We start from the raw sequence: 22,128 nt of genomic DNA, 5'->3' as shown, positions 1-22,128 counted from the left end.
AATGGAGCTGGAACATATTCTTCTTAGCAAAGTATCTCAGGAATGGAAGAAAAAGTATCCAATGTACTCAGCCCTACTATGAAGCTAAATTATAGCTTTCACATGAAGACTATAACCCAACTATAGCACAAGACTATGGGGAAAGGGCCAAGGAAGGGGAAGGGAGGGGGGAGGTTTTGGTGGAGGGAGGGTAATGGGTGGGGCCACACCTATGGTGCATCTTAGAATGGGTACAGGCTATTGCACTAATGTACACAGCTATGATTTAACAATAAAAAAAATAATAAATAAATAAATAAAAGAGAAAGATGATTTCTAAAGCAAGTTTATACTTCATTGGAGAAGATCAAAGACCAGTCTCTCTCTCTCTCTTTCTCTGTCTTTCATGTTCTTGCTGAATGAGTAAACTTGCAAATGTTATGTACACTTGCTTTATGGATCATGAAGCTATCATGTTAAATATACCAGAAGGTAAATACTTAAAAATTGAGAGAATGAGACTTTTTTCCAACTGTTTGATCTTCAATCTAGGGAAGTAATGTACCAGGATTTTCTTTAACTATGAAGGTGACACACTATACCATGGATAATCCTATTTCATCAAAAAGTAGCTGAGCGAAAATTTACAATGTATATTTTATCTAGTGCTTATCAGTCTGTGAGTGTAAAAAAATATATAACTATTTTCCTCTGAGTAATCAAAGGAAATTCCGAGGATTTCTTGCTAGTCCTAGTGAGGGACTGGGGGAAGAATTACCCTCAATGTGCTGACTCCACCCAGCCTGAGGCATAGACCAGGACAAAGGTTGCATAGAGACCTCAGGCAAGCAGCCAGAGTCCAAGAAGCCAGCACAACCTGGCTTCTAGCAAGCACACGGTGCCTTTTTTTGGCTTCCGCAAGCTTTGGGGTTGTTTCTCTTCCATAATGTTTGTCCTGGGATGCCAGGACTCACCACATGCATCACAGCTGCAGCTCCAAGAGATGGTTTTACCTCTTCTTCTCTCTCTATGCCAGTGTACGGCATCTAAGTCTCTCAAGTATTTTTCCCTTCTTTCTTAACTGTAAGAACCCCAAGATCCCTGATGCCACGAAGGCCTGGACTTGGTTTTCCAGGCAGAGGGAGGCTGTTTTCTCCTCAATTTTTCACAAAGCCCTGAAGTCTTCCTCACCCACTCATCATTCCCAAGCTTTAGCTGCAATCCCAGACCATATATTTTCAAAATTCTATTATGAAAGAGAGGCAATTAAGGAGCAGAGAGGTTTATTTATCCCAAATGTGAAGTCAAAAAGAAAATCTGTTAAAGGTAATAGTGATTACTATAAGCTGAGTGTTTTACAAACATTTGATTCATCACCACAACCCTGTGTGGAATCCCCATGTCACAGTTAAACAATGTGAGACTTGGAATAAAGAACTCACATAGGCTTCTGTTGATGTCTTTTGGTAGGGTAGGTAGAGCCCATCTACTCTTCCATAGTGTCTTTATTTTCCTTATTTTCTGCCTCCCTCTGTTTTTTCCTCCCTATCCTTTAACTCTCCTTTGCAAGATCAAAATTCAAAGTAATTCAAACAGTGGGTAATTTCCTCGTGAATACACATGGGGTTTATGTCATTGTACTGTAAGCATCTAATTTATATTTATTTTTCACCCTGCATGGTGGCTCAGGACTATAATCCTAGCACTCTGGGAGGATGAGGTAGGTGGATTGCTTGAGATCACAAAAGTTCAAAACAAGCCTGAGCAAGAGTGAGGCCCCGTCTCTACCAAAAACAGAAAACTAGCTTGGTGTTATGGCAGGTGCCTGTAGTTTCAGCTACTCAGGAGGCTGAGGCAGGAGAACCTCTTGAACCCAGGAGTCAGAGGTTGCTGTGAGCTATAATGATACCATGATACTCTACCCGGGACAACACAGATTTTGTCTCAAAAAAAGTTTTTTTTAAAAAGTTATTATTATTATTATATTTGTCTTTGCCTGTCTACACAGACAAGTTCCCTAGGAACCCCTTTCTCTCTATAACACCTGGAAGATAACCTGGTATGTGGACACGTAGAAGGCTCTCAACAAATATTTGTTGAATAAGGGATGGAAAAGCAGATGAATGGAATAGAAAGTCTAGAAGTAAACACAAATACATAAAGGAATGCAAATGATAAAATGATTGCATTTTAAATCAGTGGCAATGATGGATTATTGCAATGGCCTGAGTGTTTTTGTCTCCCCAAATTCATGTGCTGAAAGTAAAAGATAGCATTGCCAGTAACACAAAAATATCGCTGCAAATGATGGTGTGCTGACTCCATTTTCTGCTTCTTGCTTGACCACTTATGGGTTAATTTGTTTTGCTAAAAGCTTGTTTTGCAGAAGTGGAAAAGTATTGAACAAACAGAAAAGGCGTCCACTAAACCACAGTCCAACAGCCAGATAAAACCAACAAGATGACCCTGTCTCAAAAAAAGAAAAAAGCTTATATTAGCAACCCTTGTTTACACTATCCAAGGTAATAAAGACTATCCAGATCGTGCCTTATACAGATCATTGAACACTAGCTATGAAATAGGTTTAGACTGGGCTGTGCCTGTGGCTCAAGGGAGTAGGGCGCCAGTCCCATATGCCAGAGGTGGTGAGTTCAAACCCAGCCCTGGCCAAAAATCACAAAAAAAAAAAAAATAGGTTTAGACTATCCAAGGTTATAAGGACTATCCAATTGTGCATTATAGAGATCATTGAAAGCTATCTATGAAAAAGATAATGAATAATTTAAATTTTTTAAATTAATTGTCCAGTAAAGAATTTAGCCTGAATCATTGGACACTAGAAGGAACAGCTACCACAACTTCTTTCTAATGAATGATAACTAACTAAATCAAATTCTCTGGGTTTTATTTGTTTCACTGGAAATTAAGGCAAAGTATGGCCTCTCCTTTGAATCAGGAGAACACAGAGTAATGAGGTTACTAAGTCCTGGACTCCTCCTGCCAGACTGGATGCTTTACATACTTTTTCTGGTTTTAGCTTCACAACAACCTCGTGAGGTATATACTATTAATATCTCCATTTTACAAATAAGGAAACAGAGACATGGAGAAATTAAAGAACTCCAAAAAAAAGTTTCCAACCTCAATCTAGGTCTGTCAATGCTATTATCATAAATGTCATAAAAATGAAATGGAGAAGCAAGATCCTATCTCTACTAAAAATAGAAAAAACTGAAGCAAGAACATTACTTGAGCCCAGGAGGTGGAGGTTGCTGGGAGCTATGACATCACAGCACTCTACCCAGGGTGATAGGTTGAGATTCTGTCTCAAAAATAAATAAAGAAAGAAAGAAAGTAAAATGGAGAATAGACAAAAGTCAAAAAGGCTACCCCAAGTGTTAGCTTCCTACTCTAGACTGTTACCTCACTCTCGCATTTCTCATATTTTGTTGTATAATTTAAATCATCTTACACTGGTCTTATTTTCACAACCATACAGGCATCCTCAAACTTTTTAAATAAGGGGCCAATTCACTGTCCCTCAGACTGTTGGAGGGCCGGGCTATAGTTTAAAAAAAAACAAAAACTATGAACAAATTCCTATGCACACTGCACATATCATATTTTGAAGTAAAAAAACAAAACGGGCCAAAAACTGCACACACACACACACAAAAAAGGGAATAAATACAATCACACTGCCTCATGTGGCCCGCGGGTCGCAGTTTGAGGACCCCTGCCACTGTACTCTTATATTTAGAAAACAAATATTTATTGAATAAGAGAATGAATAAATAACTACATTTTGTTCTCCTCAGCCTTGCGCGCTTTTTATCTCCTACCACATCAAATCTAATTTCCTTGGCTTGATACTCAGTAACAATAAAAATACTGACCAAAAGTAATTAAATAGGCTCGGCGCCTGTGGCTCAGGCGGCTAAGGTGCCTGCCACATATACCTGAGCTGGCCGGTTCAAATCCAGCACAGGCCCATCAAACAGCAATGACAGTGGCAACCAAAAAGTAGCCGGGCGTTGTGGCGGGCGCCTGTAGTCCCAGCTACTTGGGAGGTGGAAGCAGGAGAATCACTTGAGCCCAGGAGTTGGAGGTTGCTGTGAGCTATGATGCCACAGCACTCTAACCAGGGTGACGGTTTGAGGCTCTGTCTCCAAAAAAAAAAAAAAACTAAATAGTTGCAATGCAGAACTATTGTGAGACAGACCTGTCTCACACCCTTTACAAGCACCAATATTCTTAACCCCCACAGTGATGATAGATAATTGGTAAGAAGCTGAGGCAGGAGTCAAACACAGATAATCTCATACCTAGATCTGCACACTAAATCCTATTCTACGCTCCCTCCAAGCAATTCTATCTAATGAACCTGATCTCCCATGTCTTCCCAATAAGTTCTTTCCAACAGTTTCCTCTGGCTAAACTGTTTTTCCTGCAGTCCTTCCTCTCTCCCTTCCTTCCCATCTCCTTCCTATGATCCTTTCTTAATTTTGTTCCACCCTCTTCTAATGTCTTGGTTTTAGTATTTGTCTGTTTATTCCTAAAAATTCTAGTTCAAATACATTCACTAACTGATTACTCTGACCCTCATTGACATTTCAATAAATAAAAGCAAGCTTGTAGAACTTTCACATAAAAGCTGTGGCATATTTCTGCGAGGTAAGTACAGATGGCTGTAAGCGTCATGAAAACCTGGGCAATTTGCCAAAATTGGGTAGTTTGTTTAACCTATACAATTAACTCTGGAGTCAGAAACATACTTGTTCTTATTTCACAAACGGAAACATGATACCAGAGAGAGATTGTCCTCTGTTCTTGGAGTTTGGAGACAAAGAATTGAAACCAAAGCAGCAAAGCAAAGTGAAACACAGCCAGTGAGTACACATCCAGTGGACTGTGGACTGCCAAGAGAGATTTAGCAAACAATAGTACACTGTACAAGGGGGGTAGGGATAGGCACACATCCCAGTAGACAGTGTCACTTTGTATCCTCCAGACATTGGTTCCACAATCTCCCATGGATACCACAATTTATGAATGCTCAAGTCCCTTATATTAAATGGCATGATATTTGCATATAACCTACCTGCATCCTCCTATATACTTTAAATCACCTCTAGATGATTGATAATACACACAATGTAAATACTATGTTTATAGTTTTATTGGGGGGCTTCAAGTAATCGGGTTTTTTTTTTATATGACTAGAGTACAGTAGCGCATAGTTCACTGCACTCTCAAACTCCTGGTCCCGAGCAATTCTCCTGCCTCCACCTCCTGAATAGGTGAGACTACAGGTGCCCACCACTACACCTGGCTAATTTTTTATTTTTTGTAGAGGTGAGATCTTGCTCTCTCTCAGGCTGGATTCAAACTCCTGAGCTCAAGTAACTCTTGCCTTAACCTCTCAGAGTGCTAGATTACAGGCATGAGCTACTGCCTGTGCCTGTTGTTTTTTATTTACTGTATACTACAATATTTTTCATTGGGTTATTTTTAATATTTTCGAGAGAGGTTGGTTGAATTCTCAGGTGCAGAACCTGCAAATTCAGTGGGGCTGACTGTATTTCCTTTGAACTTAGAAGACTTGGGGTTTCTAACACTAATGTATTTCCTAAGGATACTGACAGTAATGCCTAAAGTCCGTGGAGGAGTCTTGCCTCTGTCATATACGTGAGCATGCCTGATCCTACTCACAGACTAGAGACACACGGCGACCCACATGACTTCACTTGAGGAGCATCACAAAGGCCAATGACTCCCAAATATCTCCTCCACAGTTCCATGTCAGTACCATCTTACTTGATCAGAAATATCACCATGAGAGCCAATTATTTGAATGAGAAAAAAAAATTTGTCTAATTCATTACGAAGGCCATTGTTTAAGTGACCAGCACCCTTTACAGTGTAGAGAAGGCTTACGGGTACGTAACTAGAATAAAAACAGTTAACATTTTCTGTGTATATGTGCCAAATCTTATGCTTTGTACCTTACATGAAATATCTTATTTCACATACTTTAGTGTATATGAGTCATCTTTTTTTTTTTTGTTTTTAGGACAGAGTCTCACTATGTTGCCCTTGGTAGAGTGCTGTGGCATCACAACCCACAGCAACCTCAAACTCTTGGGCTTAAGCGATTCTCTTGCCTCAGTCTCCCAAGTAGCTGGGACTACAGGCTCCTGCCACAATACCCTGCTAGTTTTTCTATTTTTGGTAGTGACAGAGTCTTGCTATTGCTTAGCCTGGTATCCAAACCCTGAACTCAGGCAATCCACCAGCCCTGGCTTCCAGAGTTAGGACTATAGACATGAGCCACCATGCCTAGCCTGAAGTATTTTTATTATTATCCTCATTTCTCGGATGTTTAGCAGAACCATTCAAGAGAAGGGTTCTATGGTATAATCGGAAATATATTTGATCTTTGTCCTTGGTTCCTGTCACAGAGTTACTAAGAACTGTGGAAGTTTCTGAATAATAGGATTTTCTTTAGTTATCCATAATGAACCCTGTCATACACCTGAGTTCATGATAACAGGGAAACTTAAGCTGGGGCCCCTAGATAGCCTAGAATGGGGCTTGTACCAGGAAAACCTTGTAGAAGGTTGGAACTTTCAGCTCCACTCATCAACCTCCGGGACAGGTGAAAGGTGGTCCAGTTGAGATTAAGCTCTATAAAAACTCTATGAAAACAAGAAGATTTGATGAGCTACAGGTTGCTGAACATGTGAAGGTATTGGGAGAATGGTGGGCTAGAGAAGGAACGGAAGCTTTGCAGCCCTTCCTCTAATACCCTGCTCTACGCATCTCTTCCATCTTATTGCTCCTGAATTATATCAGGGGTCCTCAAACTACGGCCCACGAACCACATGCAGTATGGTGTGATTGTATTTGTTCCCGTTTTGTTTTTTTACTTCAAAATAAGATATGTGCAGCGTGCATAGGAATTTGTTCATAGTTTTTTTTTAAACTATAGTCTGGCCCTCCAACAGTCTAAGGGACAGTGAACAGGCCCCCTGTTTAAAAAGTTTGAGGACCCCTGCAAGGTGTTTCTCTGAGTTCTATAAGTCATCCTACAAATTATGAAACCCTTCAAGGGGGATCCTTGTGATACTGGAATTTCACTCTTCTGTAGGTCCTTGGTCTTAGGGATTGGAAGAATGAACCCATGGACCACAGATCAGTGGTAAGATAGGACTTTTATTAGAAGTTAGAAAGGAGCGCCTGTGGCTCAGCGGGTAGGGCGCCGGTCCCATATGCCGGAGGTGGCGGGTTCAAACCCAGCCCCGGCCAAATTAAAAAAAAAAAAAAAAAAAAGTTAGAAAGGAATACAAAAAAGTACCGGAGCTTCTGGTAGGGGGAAAAAAAGTGAAGAACTCCCTGGGGAGTCTCCACGTGGGCTCTTTTATCTAGGGGTCTTAAGTTTAGAGGGTTTAGTTCCTCCTTCACTAGGGTGAGGTTGTCAGGTCCTTCACAGTCTTTGTCCCTAAGAAGGGATTAAGGTGTGTGCTCCTACTCAAGGTGGAACCACCCAAAAAACCATCACAGGCTGCTTTGTTGATGATCTTATCAGAGTCCAGAGGGTATGTCCCCAAAAAGGCAGTCTGCTTGCGCCTGGAAATGGGGATCTGACCTCTGAGCTCACCTGGGCCTAGAGAATGGGAGGACTCCCTGACTAGCCCTGAGTGGTAGAATTTGGGTGGTAGAATCCTGTTTCACTTGGAACTCCAATTTATAGTTGAGTGGTTAACATTCACAGTCTGGGACTTGCCATTGTCTGCTGAAGTGGAAGCAGTCTTGTGGGTTCAATCTGTGGGATCTAATTCTATGCACATGTAGATCACATCAGAATTGACTTGAATTATTGGACACCCAGTGTCTACTGTAAAATTACATGGTATGTGGAGAACCAGCATATTTTGGGGATCAGAAGTGAAGGAGAGTGTGTTGAGTAGCAGAAGAGAGAAAAGAAAATTTTTGTCTTTTCCTTTATAGGGCCCTTTTTGCCAAGTGGTAGGTCACTTGGTGAGCTAATTATCACTTCAGAAGACCAGGAGTTTGGTCCCAAGAAGCTAACATACAGATGTAGAGGTAGGGATGGCAGGCCCGCAGGTCCAGAATTCCAGCAAGACTGATGGAGTTCTGTGTTCCCTCTGTCAATTAAAAATATTCTCATTCTTCTAATCATTTATAATTAAAACTTTCTAAAACCTTTCCTTTATCTCCTTCCTTCAGTTAGTTGTTGATTTCTAATATGAAATGTCTCTTTTTCACTTTCACCATATAAGGCCCATGGTAGCTGTTAGAATGGTCTTAATGTGCTGCTTAACCTCCTTAGAAATCTATCGTGCACATTCTTCAGAATTCAAAAACCTTCAGGTATTTTCTATTACAAAAAAAATCGTCAATGTCAAAAGCTCAGACTTCACTGAAATGAAACGCGTGGTGACTTGAGTAAAAAGGAAACGGCAAGATACGAATCCAAAAGTCAAGGGTATTTGGGGACATACCCTCTGGACTCTGTTCTCTACTGGAGAACAATAATGCGTTTTTTATTTGCATGTTAAATATATTTTACATTTGCAGGAAGTAGCCACTAAAACTTTCAAGAACAAATAATAACGGCATAATTCTTTCAATACAGTATTTATACGGTTGTCTATGTGACATAAACCAATTTCTAACGTTACAAAATAAAATTGATGTAAATTTTTGTGGGTATGTATTTAAGAATATTTAGGGGCTCCATAGCTCTCACCTGTGGCTCAAAGCGTTTCAGGACCCTAAAAAAGTTAAGAATGACTGCTTAAACAAGAATGCTGCAGGCAAAGGCAACAGTTTCTGTTTTAGTATCTCAGGACTCAGGGAAGTGTGGAGAGGGGCGTGTCGCAGAGGACACTTGGCCCTGGGGCAGCCGAGGACGGCGGGCTCCGGAAGCGCTCGCAGCACGTGTTTGGGAGACGCTTTTCCGGAGGACAGCGGGGTAGGACGCTCCAAAGACAGTCCAGCCCGGCGCCCGGCCGGAGACGCGGAGGAGCCGCTGAGTCGTGTCGGGCGTCCCCGCCGCCTCCACTGGATCCTGCCATGGCCGCGCGCTTTCTCCGCGGGTCCCTGCGCCTCCTGCGCGGCCGCTGTGCCCCGCGCCCCGCCGCGAGGTGAGTGCGCCCGGGATCGGGCAGTCCGGGCCCGGCAGGATGCAGGGCAGGGGCGACACCCGCCGTGTCAGAGGGGTTGGAGCTGAGGGTGCCTCCCTCTCAGGTTCGAGGGTGGGGCTGAGCCCTGTCTCCGGGCTCCCAGAACCCGGGTGCGACCAGTTTCTGCGCGGAGGAAACGGGGGTCGGTTCTCCCAGCCCCAGAACCTACAACGCCACCACTGCAGGGGAAGATTTGTCAAATGCTCACCCCGCGGCTCCAGTCCAGACTGCCTGGTTCAATAGCCTGCATGCGACCCGGGAACCTGCATTTTTAAGTGTCCCCCTTAGCGTGTCGGGGCGGGCGTCACCCACTGGGCGCGGCTGCAAGGGCTGGGACTGCGACCTGTGGCCCAGTTAGTACTGGGAGGCGATAACCGCTGCGTTTTAGACTCGCTGACAGACAGTGAACTTGAGAGTTGGACTGTCACACGACAGGAGCCAGGAGGTGTCCAAGGCAAATAATCTAGGGCAGAAAAGACTTAGCTGGGGTTCCATCTCACAAGGTAGTTAACTTTAGATTTACTAACAAATCCTTTAACTAAATGCAAAGGAGTCAAGTTTCCAATATTGAATTAAGTATAAAACCTATTCATCGAGTAAGGAAACTGAAAGGAAGGAGGATTCATTACTTAATAACATCTCATTACCCCATTGTTGTAAAGCACTGAAAGATGGTGTAAAAGTTGCAAAACAAAATGCTACTGTTCTTCCTGGAGAGGGTAGGGAAGGCTTCACCTAGGAGCTGACGTTCCTTAAGGGTACACATACTTTAACAAACTTTTCCCTGGAACATCAGTAGACAGTAATCCTCACACTTTTTGATGATAGGACTCCTTTGTGCTATTAAAGTCAGAGAACCCTGAAGATCTTTTGTTTTTGTAAGTTTTATCTATCTATATCAATATCAATAGGTATCTTACAAAACTGAGAAATTTTACAAATATTTAGTTCATTAAAAATAATAATAAGCCCATTCCATGTTAATATATCTAAGCAGGCGTCCTCAAACTTTTTAAACAGGGGGCCAATTCACTGGCCCTCAGACCATTGGAGGGCCGGACTATAGTTTAAAACAAAAACTATGAACAAATTCCTATGCACACTGCACATATCTTATTTTGAAGTAAAAAACAAAACGGGAACAAATACAATTTACACCACTTCATGTGGCCCGTGGGCCGCAGTTGGAGGACGCCTGATCTAATGTTTTTATGAAACATAACTTTTCCTCAACAAACAGAAAAAAAAGTGAAAAGAATTACATTACTTTACAGTTTTCAAATTCCTTAATGTCTGGCTTAATAGAAGACAGCCAGATTCTCACGTCTGCTTTTGTGTTGACTGTTATGGTAAGTTATTTTGGTTGAAGTATGGAAAGAAAATCTACCCTTATATAGAAATATTTTATATAGAAAATATTGGAAAAGGGAAAACCTGAGCACCCCTGTGAATGGGCCAGGGGTTGTGGTTTATTCTAATAGGCTTCTTGAACTTTGATATATATATTAGGGATCTTGTTACAAATAAATTCTGATTCAGTAGGTCTGGGGTGAGGCCTGAAATTGTGTATTTATAACTGGCTTCCAAGTGTCTTGCAAGGTCCTGGTGGAGTTTTGTTTCCCTTTTAAAATGTAAATGAGGAAAAAATATAATAAAATGTAAATGATGCTATCAAAAATATATAGCCTTGCTAGTAACACTGGTAGCAGTTTTACTTTACTTCCTTGGGAGAGAAGAGACCTGTTTTTTCAGTACAGGTGTCTTATCTTTCTACTAAGGAATATGTGTTCCAACAAATCTGCCAGTCTTTGTATTTTCTTTTTTTTTAGAGACAGAGTCTCACTTTGTCGCCCTCACTAGAGTGCTATGGTATCACAGCTCACAGCAACCACCAGCTCTTGGGCTTAGATGATTCTCTTGCCTCAGCCTCCCGAGTAGCTGCCTGGCTATTTTTTTATTGCAGTTTGGCTGGGGCTGGGTTCGAACCCACCACCCTTGGTATATGGGGCTGGTGCCCTACTCACTGAGCCACAGGTGCCACCCAAGTCCTTGGATTTTCTTCCAACAGCATATTCTCTCGAACACTTTTGACTGACCTGAAAGTCTATTCTTTTGGTGTTTCTTATGCTTTCCTGTGTCTGAGTATTCTTTAAGTAGAAATAGTCCAAATATTTCCTTAACACAATATGGGCTATAACATTTTAAGATCCAGGCAGAATATGTGAAACTTGGTAAACCATCTGTAAAGCTAGTGAATGATGCCCCATGATCATATCAATGTACACAGCTATGATTTAATAAAAAATAAATAAATAAATAAATAAATTAAATAAAAGGAAAAAAAGATCCAGGCAGAATCTTAAATTACAGAATAATAAAAATTTACAGAGTCAATTAAAGAATAATAAAAATTCTATTATTTATTCATTATGTTGACAAGTGATTCGGTGTCATAGAGCCCCCATTTCCTAGTCTCAGCTTCTTTTTTCCCCAGGAAAAATCTCAGGTATGGAAAAATCTGTGTGAACAATATATGCTTTGTAGTTTTATTTCTACTAGCAGGAAATTGGAAACTAAGATTTCAGTCATAAGGATAAGGGAATTTTAGTTTATTGGATGTAACATGACAGCGATCTGCAAGGCCCTGAGTGTCTTTAGTCCCTATTTCTCTGCCTCGCCTGCTACTCTTTCACTTGCCTGCTTGCTCTTTCAGAGGTCCTCAAACTACGGCCCATGGGCCGCATGAGGTGGTGTGATTGTATTTGTTCCCGTTTTGTTTTTTTACTTCAAAATAAGATATGTGCAGTGTGCATAGGAATTTGGTCATAGGTTTTTTTTTTTTAAACTATAGTCGAGCCCGCCAGCGGTGTGAGGGACAGTGAACTGGCCCCCTGTTTAAAAAGTCTGAGGACCCTGACAGCTTTTGCTCTAGTTCTTTCATCCTAAGAGGCTTTTATTCTAGAAATATGCTTGGCTCTGTCACCTTCAAGGGCTTGCTCTGACTGCACTATTTCATAAATGAAACCCCTGTCCCTAACTCACCCCAGATACATACTCTTGATCCCTTCTCTATTTCTCTTTTTTCATATTAATTATCACCTTCTAGGATACTATATAATTTGGTTGTTTACTGTGTTGATCCTTTATTATTATTCAGTCTCCCCTTGTTAGAATGTAAGCTTGAAAGCAAGATATTTGTCCTGATGTTAGTCCTTGTTAACTGTTGTATCCCAAGTTACTAGATAGAATAGGTACTCAGTATTTAACTAAATGAATGAATAAACATTAAAATGATGATTTGGCTAACAAAGTAGTAATAGGAAAATGTTTATGAAGACAAAAGGTGATTATACAAATTGCAGTAAATATTTACAAAGGTTACCACTTAAAAGGCCTCAGATTATGTTAACAAATAAAACTCAATTAAAAGTTACACATAAAAGGCCTAAGGCAAAGTTACACATAAAAGGCCTAAGGCAAGCGCAAAGGCTATTTGGCAAGAATGTGCCTGAAATGCTTAGGGAACAGCAAGAAGTCCTGGCTGTGGCTGGAATGGCGTGAGTGACAGAGAGAAAGGGAGGATGAGATCTGAGAGCTGACAGAGGCAGACAAACGGCTGGAACTACGATCAGACCTACCATCCAACAGAATTAGGATGGTTTGCTGGGCTGAGGTCCTGATTAAATTATCCAATGAAGAGCTGGGCTGAAGGATCTAAATCTAGGGACAGGGTTCTGCTGCCCTGCTCTGTGCAGGTCAGTTCACCTCTACAGATGCACCTGTGAGATCAGTGGAGAAAGAGAAGTATGTTCCAAAAAATAAAGTGCAGTAGGATCTTTGTTTTAAAAATAAAAGAGATAATTTTTTCCTCTAAAAAAAAAAAGGCCTAGGGAAAAATGACACTAAATAACCATAGCTCTGGCAGCTCTGGCTGCCATTAACAGACTACCATAGACCAAGTCACTTACAACAAAAGAAATTTATTTCTCACAGTTCTAGAGGCTAGGAAGTTCAAGACCAAGGTGCCAGCTGATTCCTGGTGAGGGTTCTCTTCATGTCTTCCAAACTGCTCACCTTGTCTTCAAATGGTCTTTCTTTGGACATGAAGTGGGTGGGTGAGGAGGAGACAGAGGGAGAAGAGAAAGGGAGACTGAGAGAGGTCTTCTTCTCATAGGTCACCTATCAGATTAAGACCCTTCTCTTCTTACCTCATTTGACCTTCATTGTCTCCTAAAAGCCCTACTATAAATTCAGTCACATTAGGGGTCAGGGTTTCAACATGAATTTTTTTTTTTTTTTGCAGTTTTTTTTTTTGACAGGGGCCAGGTTTGAACCTGCCACCTCCAGTATATGGGGCCGGCGCCCTACTCAATGAGCCACAGGTGCCCCCCCCCTTTTTTCTTTTTTGGCTGGGGCTGGGTTTGAACCTGCCACCTCCGGTATATGGGAACGGCACCCTACTCCTTTGAGCCACAGGCACAGCCCCTCAACATGAATTTTAAGGGGACACAATTGAGTCCATAGCATTAAGCAAAGATAAATAAATCAAACTAGAGCAAAATAACCCATTTTACGGGGAAAAATTGAAATAAACTAAATGTCAACAAATAAGATTTCTTAAGTGATAATAATATATTAACTGAATTTATTGTAACCTTAAAATTGCTAATTAGAAGTCAGGCAAATAGGCCTAGTAAGGCTCAGTAAGGCTGAGGGAGGAGTGTATAAGGCTTGAGCTCAGGAGTGTGAGACCAGCCCAAGCAAGAGCAAGACCAGCTGAACAAAAGCAAGACCCTGTGTTACTAAAAATAAAAAAAATTACCCAGGGATCATGGCAAGACTGTCTCTAAATAATAATTAGACCTTAGAACTCTTTTGTAATGTTAAAAGTTATGAGGGAAAAAAACCCTCTTATTCTAATTTGATTAATTACATGGAATAGTTCTTTTCTGGCAAAAAATAAAGGAAAGGAAAAGAAAAGAAAAAAGAAGTAGGAGGCAGTGCCTGTGGCTCAGTGGGTAGGGTGCCAGCCCCACATACCGAGGGTGGTGAGTTCAAACCCGGCCCTGGCCAAACCGCAACAAAAAATAGCCAGGCACTGTGGCGGGCACCTGTAGTCCTAGCTACTCGGGAGGCTGAGGCAAGAGAATCACCTAAGCCCAGGAATTCGAGGTTGCTGTGAGCTGTGATGCCAAGGCACTCTACCAAGGGCAATAGACTCCGTCTCTCAAAAAAAAAAAAAATTAAAAAAAAAAAAAGAAGTAGGATTCAACTAAGGACAAGAGAAACTGAAGTCATAATTTGAAGCAAAGCAGAAGAATATCTTTTGGCAATATTTGAATATATGATAAAAAAAGGTTTTAGATGTGAGCTTGAAAATACAGAAAGTGGTGCAAAGGATTTTCAAAATTCCTTTCAACAGTATCTCAGAGGGAAAAAAACTCTGAAGATCATTGGACTAAAGGGTCTACAGAGCAATCTCATGTTAAGCTTGCTGTGTATGGGGTGGGTCTTGAATAGTTTCATAGGAATTCTTACAGAGATTGGTGGGTATTTTAGTTCACACCCAGATTGGCTCTCTAATGTGGCAATAACATCAATGTAGTTTACATCTTATGCACTTGCCATTTGAAATTGTGTGATTTTGGATAAAATACTAATTTGGAGGGCTCACATTATTTTAAACACTGTAAATGACATGAAAATTGATCAGTATTGTTCTATTGTGCTGTTTGAGTTTTACATAATGTAAACCATGTATCATGTGACACCACTATTTCACCTCAACTCAGACCTGTGGTTAGTTTTAGACATTGTTTTCTTTATGGATTTGGAGGTGGAGACTGAGATAAACTACTTCCTAATCTCAGCTAGGTAAGGTAGATCCTACTGAAAGTGGTAATGTTCAAATTTGAACCTAGGCTTGTCATATTTCAAACTCTTTCTGCCTGCCTCTAAAGTGTTTCTGGAAAAAATAATCGGGGTTTCATGCTGTTCAGTACCACTAAGTTTAGTTTATACTAAACTTCATTTACTTACTGCATTTTTTTTAAGATGTTCTCATTCTGGAGGGGAAGAACGTCTAGAAACTCCTTCTGCTAAAAAATTAACAGATATAGGAATTAGAAGAATCTTTTCTTCAGAGCATGACATTTTCCGGGAAAGTGTAAGGAAGTTTTTTCAAGAAGAAGTGATTCCTTATCACTCAGAGTAAGTGGAACATTTTTCTTTAATGTAATATGTACTAGGAGTGCAATAGGACCATTTCCTAGGGCCTTGTGTTATACAAAAAAATGTTATGTTCAGTGCTTTAACATTTTTACTGCTCTTCACGATAATACTGTAAGATCCCAGGATTCTTAAGATAGTTCAGAGTTTTCTAAATGAATTTTTAAATGTGCAATATAAAAATAAGAAAATTAAAAAATTTTCAACTTAATCTGAGTAGTATTTTTGAAAACTAGCCACAAAATACTAGTCAACTTCATAGCCTTTCTGCTTCATGAATTAATTACAATACATAAACACTCAAAAGGCTAAGATATGCAAATCTTGGTAGGCAATTGGCTACCTCTAAGTATTTTTACTACTGGGTATTTTTTGATTAACTAATTAATGATTATTGACCCCAAACCTGTCATTTCTTTATTGTTTTTTTTTTTCTTTTTATTTCCGGGATTACTTATGAAAAATGTCATTTCTATTAAAACAAGATTTTGCTGTTTGCAGAATTCATTCATTGCCAATACAGATGCTCTTTGACTTAGGATGGGGTTACATCCTGATAAACCATCCTAAGTTGAAAATACTGTAAATTGAAAATGCATTGCTATTATTTATGTTAACACTGTTTTATGTTATTATTTTAAAAACATAAAAACACTCAGCACTGAGAAAGGAAGAGAGATAACATTCAGGGACATCATAGGTTTGTGAGGTCTAAATGCGTATAACCTACTGAACATCATAGCTTAGCTTGCCCTACTACCTGAAATGTGAAAATATGCTCAAAACACTTAGCATTGGCTTAAAGTCACCTATCACAGACCTGTTAAATAATAAAGTATTGAGTATCTCATGTATTAAATGCTATGCTGAAGTGAAAAATAAAAAGCCTACAAGGGTAGTAAAGTATGGTTTCCACTGAATGCATACCACTTTCACAACACTGTAAGCTGAAAAGTTGATAAATTGAACCATCATAAATCAGGGATTTTCTGTACTTTACAATATTTAGAATCATTTTTCAATATTATTTTAAAATAGCTTTCATTACTTTGTACTAATACTTTTTTTTTTTTTTAATATAGTCTCATTCTGTCACCTTGGGTTGAGTGCTATGACGTTATAACTCACAGCAACCTCAAACTCTTGGGCTTAAGTGATCCTCTTGCCTCAGTATCCTAAGTAACTGGGACTACACACACCAGCCACAATGTCCGGCTAATTTTTTTCTTTTTAGTAGAATGAGGCGTCACTCTTGCTCAGGCTGGTCTTGAACTTTGGAACTCAAGGGATCTGCCTCCCTCAGCCTCCCAGAGTACTAGGATTATAGGAGTGAGCCACTGTGCCTGGCCTATTAATGCTTTCTTGGTAAGAAGGACCAAAATTAGCTAAACTTATAAGCTGTGGTTAGTTTTTGGTTTTGGAAAACTTATAAGCTGTGGTTAGTTTTAGTTTTGGAAAAGCCACTATTTTCTAAAGACAAGAGAGGCATACTTTTCTCGTAGGGAATCTCTATTTTTTTACTGCTTTTAAATTTTGTACCAAGGCAGGGCATGGTGGATCACACCTATAATCCTATCGCTTTCCGAGGCTGAGGCAGGGGGATTGCTTATAAGGCCAGCCAAAGGAAGAGGGAGACCTCATCTCTACAAAAAATACAATACTTAGCCTGTATGGTATCGTATGCATGTAGTCTTAGCTACTCTGGAGCTTGAGGCAGGAGGACAGCCTTGAGCCTAGGAATTTGAACTATGATGGTACCACTATACTTTAGTCCAGGCAACCGAGTGAGACCCTGTCTCAGGGGAAAAAATAATAATTTTTGTTCTAGAAAAAGTTATTGAGAAGACGTCAAAGTAAAAATAATAAAAGTTGATAAATTTGGGGTCAAAATAAAAATATTTCAAAGTTACTTGAATCAGCAACTTCATTAAAGCACATGATAATCAGACTCTTTTAAAATTTCTTGTGGTGTCTGTATGTACCTTCAATCAGTGTTTTTAAATACCTCATAATAACTATATCTACCATTTTTAAAAAAGCATAATTTCTTTCATTGTTTCCAACTAGCCATCTGTTTCCTCATCATGACATTCTCTTTTTTTTTTTAAAGAATTCTTTATATATCCCAGACAGTTCCTTACTGATAAGGGATTGATTTGCAAATATTTTCTGCCATTCCATGGATTGCCTTTTTTTTTAAGAGACTGGGTCTCGCTCTTTTGTTGAAGCTAGAGTGCAGTGGTCAAATCAATCACTGCAGCCTCAACCATGCCTGATTAACATTTTTCAATTTAAAAATTAAACTTTTAATTTTGTTAAGATGGGGTCTCGCTAAGTTGCTGGTCTCGAATACCTGGCCTCAAACCATCCTCCCACCTCGGTCCCCCAAAGTGCTGAGAGTACAGTATAAGCCACTGTGCCTGGCTTGCAATTCTCATTTTTAAAGGAGAAAAGCCAGTGATTACCAAATATCTTACCCAAATATCTAACGCAGTGGTTTTCAACCAGTGTGCTGTGACAATTTTTATAGATCAATAATTAAATTATTTTCAAAAGAAATTCAGAGCACAGTAAGTATATTCTTTTTTTAACTTTTCTTTTTTTGAACAACATAATTCAGTGTGTGAAGTTTAGCCATGAGTTCAAGTGTGCTGTGAGATTAAAAAAGGTTGAAAAACACTGATCTAATGTTTGCGGAAGTTCCTTGGACAGAGGTATGCTGCAAGGAGCTTCTGTTCTCCTGTTGTTTCTTCTTAAACTGTAATGAGATTGCCTATTTTGTCAGCTTTCATATACTTGTCCAAGAAGCTCAGCACGTTAAGGAAAGATGCTGAGAACTGCCTTTACAGGATAGGTCGGACAAATTCCAATGACTACATGGCACAAGTAAGCTTGCACCCTCAGAGCACCAGCTGAGCAAAAAACTACATCAGTGATTATGAGTGGGTATAATTTTCAAGTCCAATAAATAATCAAGGTCGGTGGGGGGGGAGTGGCAGATACAAAGAAGCACAGAAGAGGAAAAGAAGAAGTGATAGAAGAGTCAGATGCAAATTGAAGAGTATGCACAAGGCCAACAGTTAATTCAAATTAAGATGAGATACTTGCACAAAATCATTCATAAATTTAAAGTTGTGACCATGAAAGTAATAAAAAATACTGATTTAAAAATATTCGTTACTTGCAGATGGGAGAAAGCTGGAGAAGTGAGTAGGGAGCTTTGGGAAAAGGCTGGAAAACAAGGACTACTTGGTGTCAATATTGCCGAGCATCACGGTGGGATTGGTGGGGACTTGTATTCTGCAGCTGTTGTTTGGGAGGAGCAGTAAGTATGGAGACATTTGAGGTTGAATCTTGTTTTGTAAACACCCTGCTCACTTTCTGAGAAGATTTTTAAAAAATGCTTTCTAATCTATTTGGATGATTGAAAATTCAGTGTAAAATGTAAAAGATTATACTGGGCCAGGCGTAGTGGCTCATGCCTATAATCTTAGCACTCTGGGAGGCTGAGGTGGGTGGATTGCCTGAGCTCAGGAGTTCAAGACCAGGCTGAGTGTGGTGGCTCACGCCTGTAATCCTAGCACTCTGGGAGGCCAAGTTGGGTAGATTGCTTGAGCTCACCAGTTTGAGATTAGCCTGAGCCAGAGTGAAACCTCATCTCTAAAAATAACCAGGCATTGTGGAGGGTACCTGTAGTCCCAGCTACTTGGGAGGCTGAAGCAAGAGAATCACTTAAGCCTAAGAGTTTGAGGTTGCTGTGAGCTGTGATGCTATAGCACTCCATCAAGGGAGACAAAGTGAGACTGTCTCAAAAAACAATAAAAGATCAGCCTTAGCAGGAGTGAGACCCCTTCTCTACTAAAAATAGAAAAACTAGCTGGATGTTGTGGCAGCACCTGTAGTCCCAGCCACTCCCAAGGCTGAGGCAAGAGGATCACTTGAACCCAGGAGTTTGAGGTTGCTGTGAGCTATGATGCCACTATACTCTACTCAGGGTGACACAGTGAGATTCTGTCTCAAAAAAAATAAAATAAAATATAAAATATAAAATATACTGCTTATATACTCTTGCATATTTTTTGAATGTGGGAAGATAAGGAAATCCGCTTTTAAGTTGTTAAAAATGATACTGCTAAAAATTAAAGAGATAGTTTAATTTCTGTCAACCTGTATGCTTATTTTTCTGCCTTTATAAAGATATTTGAAAGAGAACAGCAGAATAGAAAAGTATTCCCATCAAATATACCAGAAACTTAATATATGAGAGCAAACAATGATTTTAGTTGAAGAAGGGGCAAAAGATTGAAACAACAATTCACCAAAAAGTAGTGCAAATAGGTTTTTTCAATGAGCAAAATTTATCCTTACTACCAATCAAAATGCAAATTAAATTGATCTGGAGATATTATATTGAATATCTTCAAAATTTGTGAAAATGAAAAACTGTAATAGCCAGTACTTGACAAGTGACATACTCATATGTGATTGGTGGCATTATGAGAACAATAAATGTTTTAGGGATTGAAAAGATGAATATATATAAAAATTAATATATTCCTGCTGTTTAATCTAGAATGCTACTTTAGAGAATTTGTCTATGTTCAGTAATCATTGTCATGTTAGATGATAATCTCCCAAATTTTGAAGCAATCTAAATGTCTAGCAGTGAGAAAATAAATCAGTAAATTATGCTGCATAAATAATTTAGAATATTTTATAGCTATTTAAGATATATAATTGTCACATAATTTAAGGATGTAAATGTCATACAATTATAAAAACTATGTAAAAAATATTTTTTTGTGTCATATAATTTTAGAAGAAAACAGCAAAGTACAAAATGCACACCATGACTGCATCTATTCCAGAATATGTCCTTATTGCCACCACAGAAATAGCTCCTGTGTTGGGGGTGTACAATTATAGGTGATTGCTATTTTAAAATATTTTATCTCTTAATTTATTAAGTAAGTGTTCATTAAGCTTCGTTGGAGCACTGTTATTATGACAGAACCAGAAATTGAAAGATTAGTAAAAACAAAAGAGAAGAAACATTCAAGAATGTCATGGGTTTGTGAGCAGACAGGCTATTACCACATGGTATGATAAAAACTTTAATACTTTGTTGTTGTATTAGTCATTTTTAATTGACAAAAAAAACTAGAAACAATAAAATAACTGTTTTAAGGTTTAAATTTTCTTCCTTTTTTTTTTCCTAAGGGCATATTCAAATTGTACAGGCCCAGGTTTTAGTCTTCATTCAGATATTGTCATGCCCTATATTGCAAACTATGGCTCAGAAGAACAGATTAAGCACTTTATCCCCCAGATGACTGCAGGCAAATGTATTGGTGCCATAGCAATGACAGAGCCTGGGGCTGGAAGGTAAGTTAAAATTTAGTTGGCTTTGAATTCTTGGAAGCAGTGACCTTATGTGTTCTCAGTACTTGGTTTATACAAGACTCTGACTGCGTACTGAGAGGAATTTAAAGATGAACATGACATGATTCATGACCTTAAAGGAATTTCAAAGTCCAGTAGGAAATTAACAATAAAGCAGATTGTAGTGTATACTCAGATTTTAGCATAGTTTTATGGAAATAAAATGGTGGGGTATGAGTTGAATTTTCAGCCTGATGAATGTAGATGTGGGGTGAGAGTCACATGTAAATATCAAGCAAGTTGTCAAAAAGTGTACTTGGAGCTCTGGAGACAGGGTGTAGCAGCAACACATTTTAGAAGCCTTTCATTGGTTGGGCATGGCAGCTCACATTTGTAATCCTACCACTTTGGGAAACTGGGGCTGAAGGACCACTTGAGGCCAGTGTTCAACACCAGCATGAGCAATCTATTAATATCTGTCTCTACAAGACATTAAAAAAAAATTATCTGGGTGTGGTGGTGCTTACCGGTAGTCCTAGCTGCTCAGGAGGCTGAGCCAGGTAGATCGCTTGAGCCTACAGTATGAAGTTTCAGTAAGCTATGACCATACCACTGTTCTGTAGCATGGGTGACAAAGTGAGACCTTATCTCAAAAAATTAAAAAAGTAAATAAAAGTCTTTCCTAAGAAGAATTGGTGCAGTGGGAATGAATAAAATCATGTATTTTAGGGTGGCACCTGTGGCTCAGTAAGTAGTTGGTGGGTTCAAACCCAGCCCCAGCCAAACTGCAACAAAAATAACCGGGCAGTGTGGCAGCTGCCTATAGTCCCAGCTACTCTGGAGGCTGAGGCAAGAGAATCGCCTAAGCCCAAGAACTAGAGGTTGCTGTGAGCTGTGACACCACAGCACTCTACCGAGGGCGACGAAATGAGACTCTGTCTCAAAAAAAAAAAAAAAAAAAATCATGTATTTAGTCATTTGTTAGTTATTTAGTAAGTGCCTTTAATGCACTTGGTTTACAGTGCTGAGCAAAACAGACATGGTCTCTCTGTACTTGTTGAGGAGAATGACAAAAACAAGCCAACAAAAATATCTTTTTTTTTTTTTTTTTTTTTTTTGTAGAGACAGAGTCTCACTTTATGGCCCTCGGTAGAGTGCCGTGGCCTCACACAGCTCACAGCAACCTCCAACTCCTGGGCTTAAGCGATTCTCCTGCCTCAGCCTCCCAAGTAGCTGGGACTACAGGCGCCCGCCACAACACCCGGCTATTTTTTGGTTGCAGTTTGGCCGGGGCCGGGCTTGAACCCGCCACCCTCGGTATATGGGGCCG

General features: G+C 39.7%; 1 protein-coding gene across 1 annotated transcript in view; it reads left to right on the top strand.

Annotated features, from left to right (window-relative positions):
• Positions 1-8,943: 8,943 nt before the first annotated feature.
• ACADL (acyl-CoA dehydrogenase long chain) overlaps positions 8,944-22,128 on the top strand; it is a 39,486-nt gene continuing 26,301 nt past the window's right edge. The window contains exons 1-4 of the mRNA XM_053597791.1: positions 8,944-9,149; positions 15,243-15,398; positions 18,604-18,741; positions 20,637-20,801. Coding sequence (XP_053453766.1) covers positions 9,079-9,149; positions 15,243-15,398; positions 18,604-18,741; positions 20,637-20,801 — 530 coding nt within the window. The 5' untranslated portion in view covers positions 8,944-9,078. The remainder of the gene's footprint in view (positions 9,150-15,242; positions 15,399-18,603; positions 18,742-20,636; positions 20,802-22,128) is intronic.

This window comes from Nycticebus coucang, chromosome 7 (genome assembly GCF_027406575.1).
Source record: "Nycticebus coucang isolate mNycCou1 chromosome 7, mNycCou1.pri, whole genome shotgun sequence".
Classification (NCBI taxonomy): Eukaryota; Metazoa; Chordata; class Mammalia; order Primates; family Lorisidae; genus Nycticebus; species Nycticebus coucang.
This window is presented reverse-complemented; position numbering and strand designations above follow the sequence as displayed.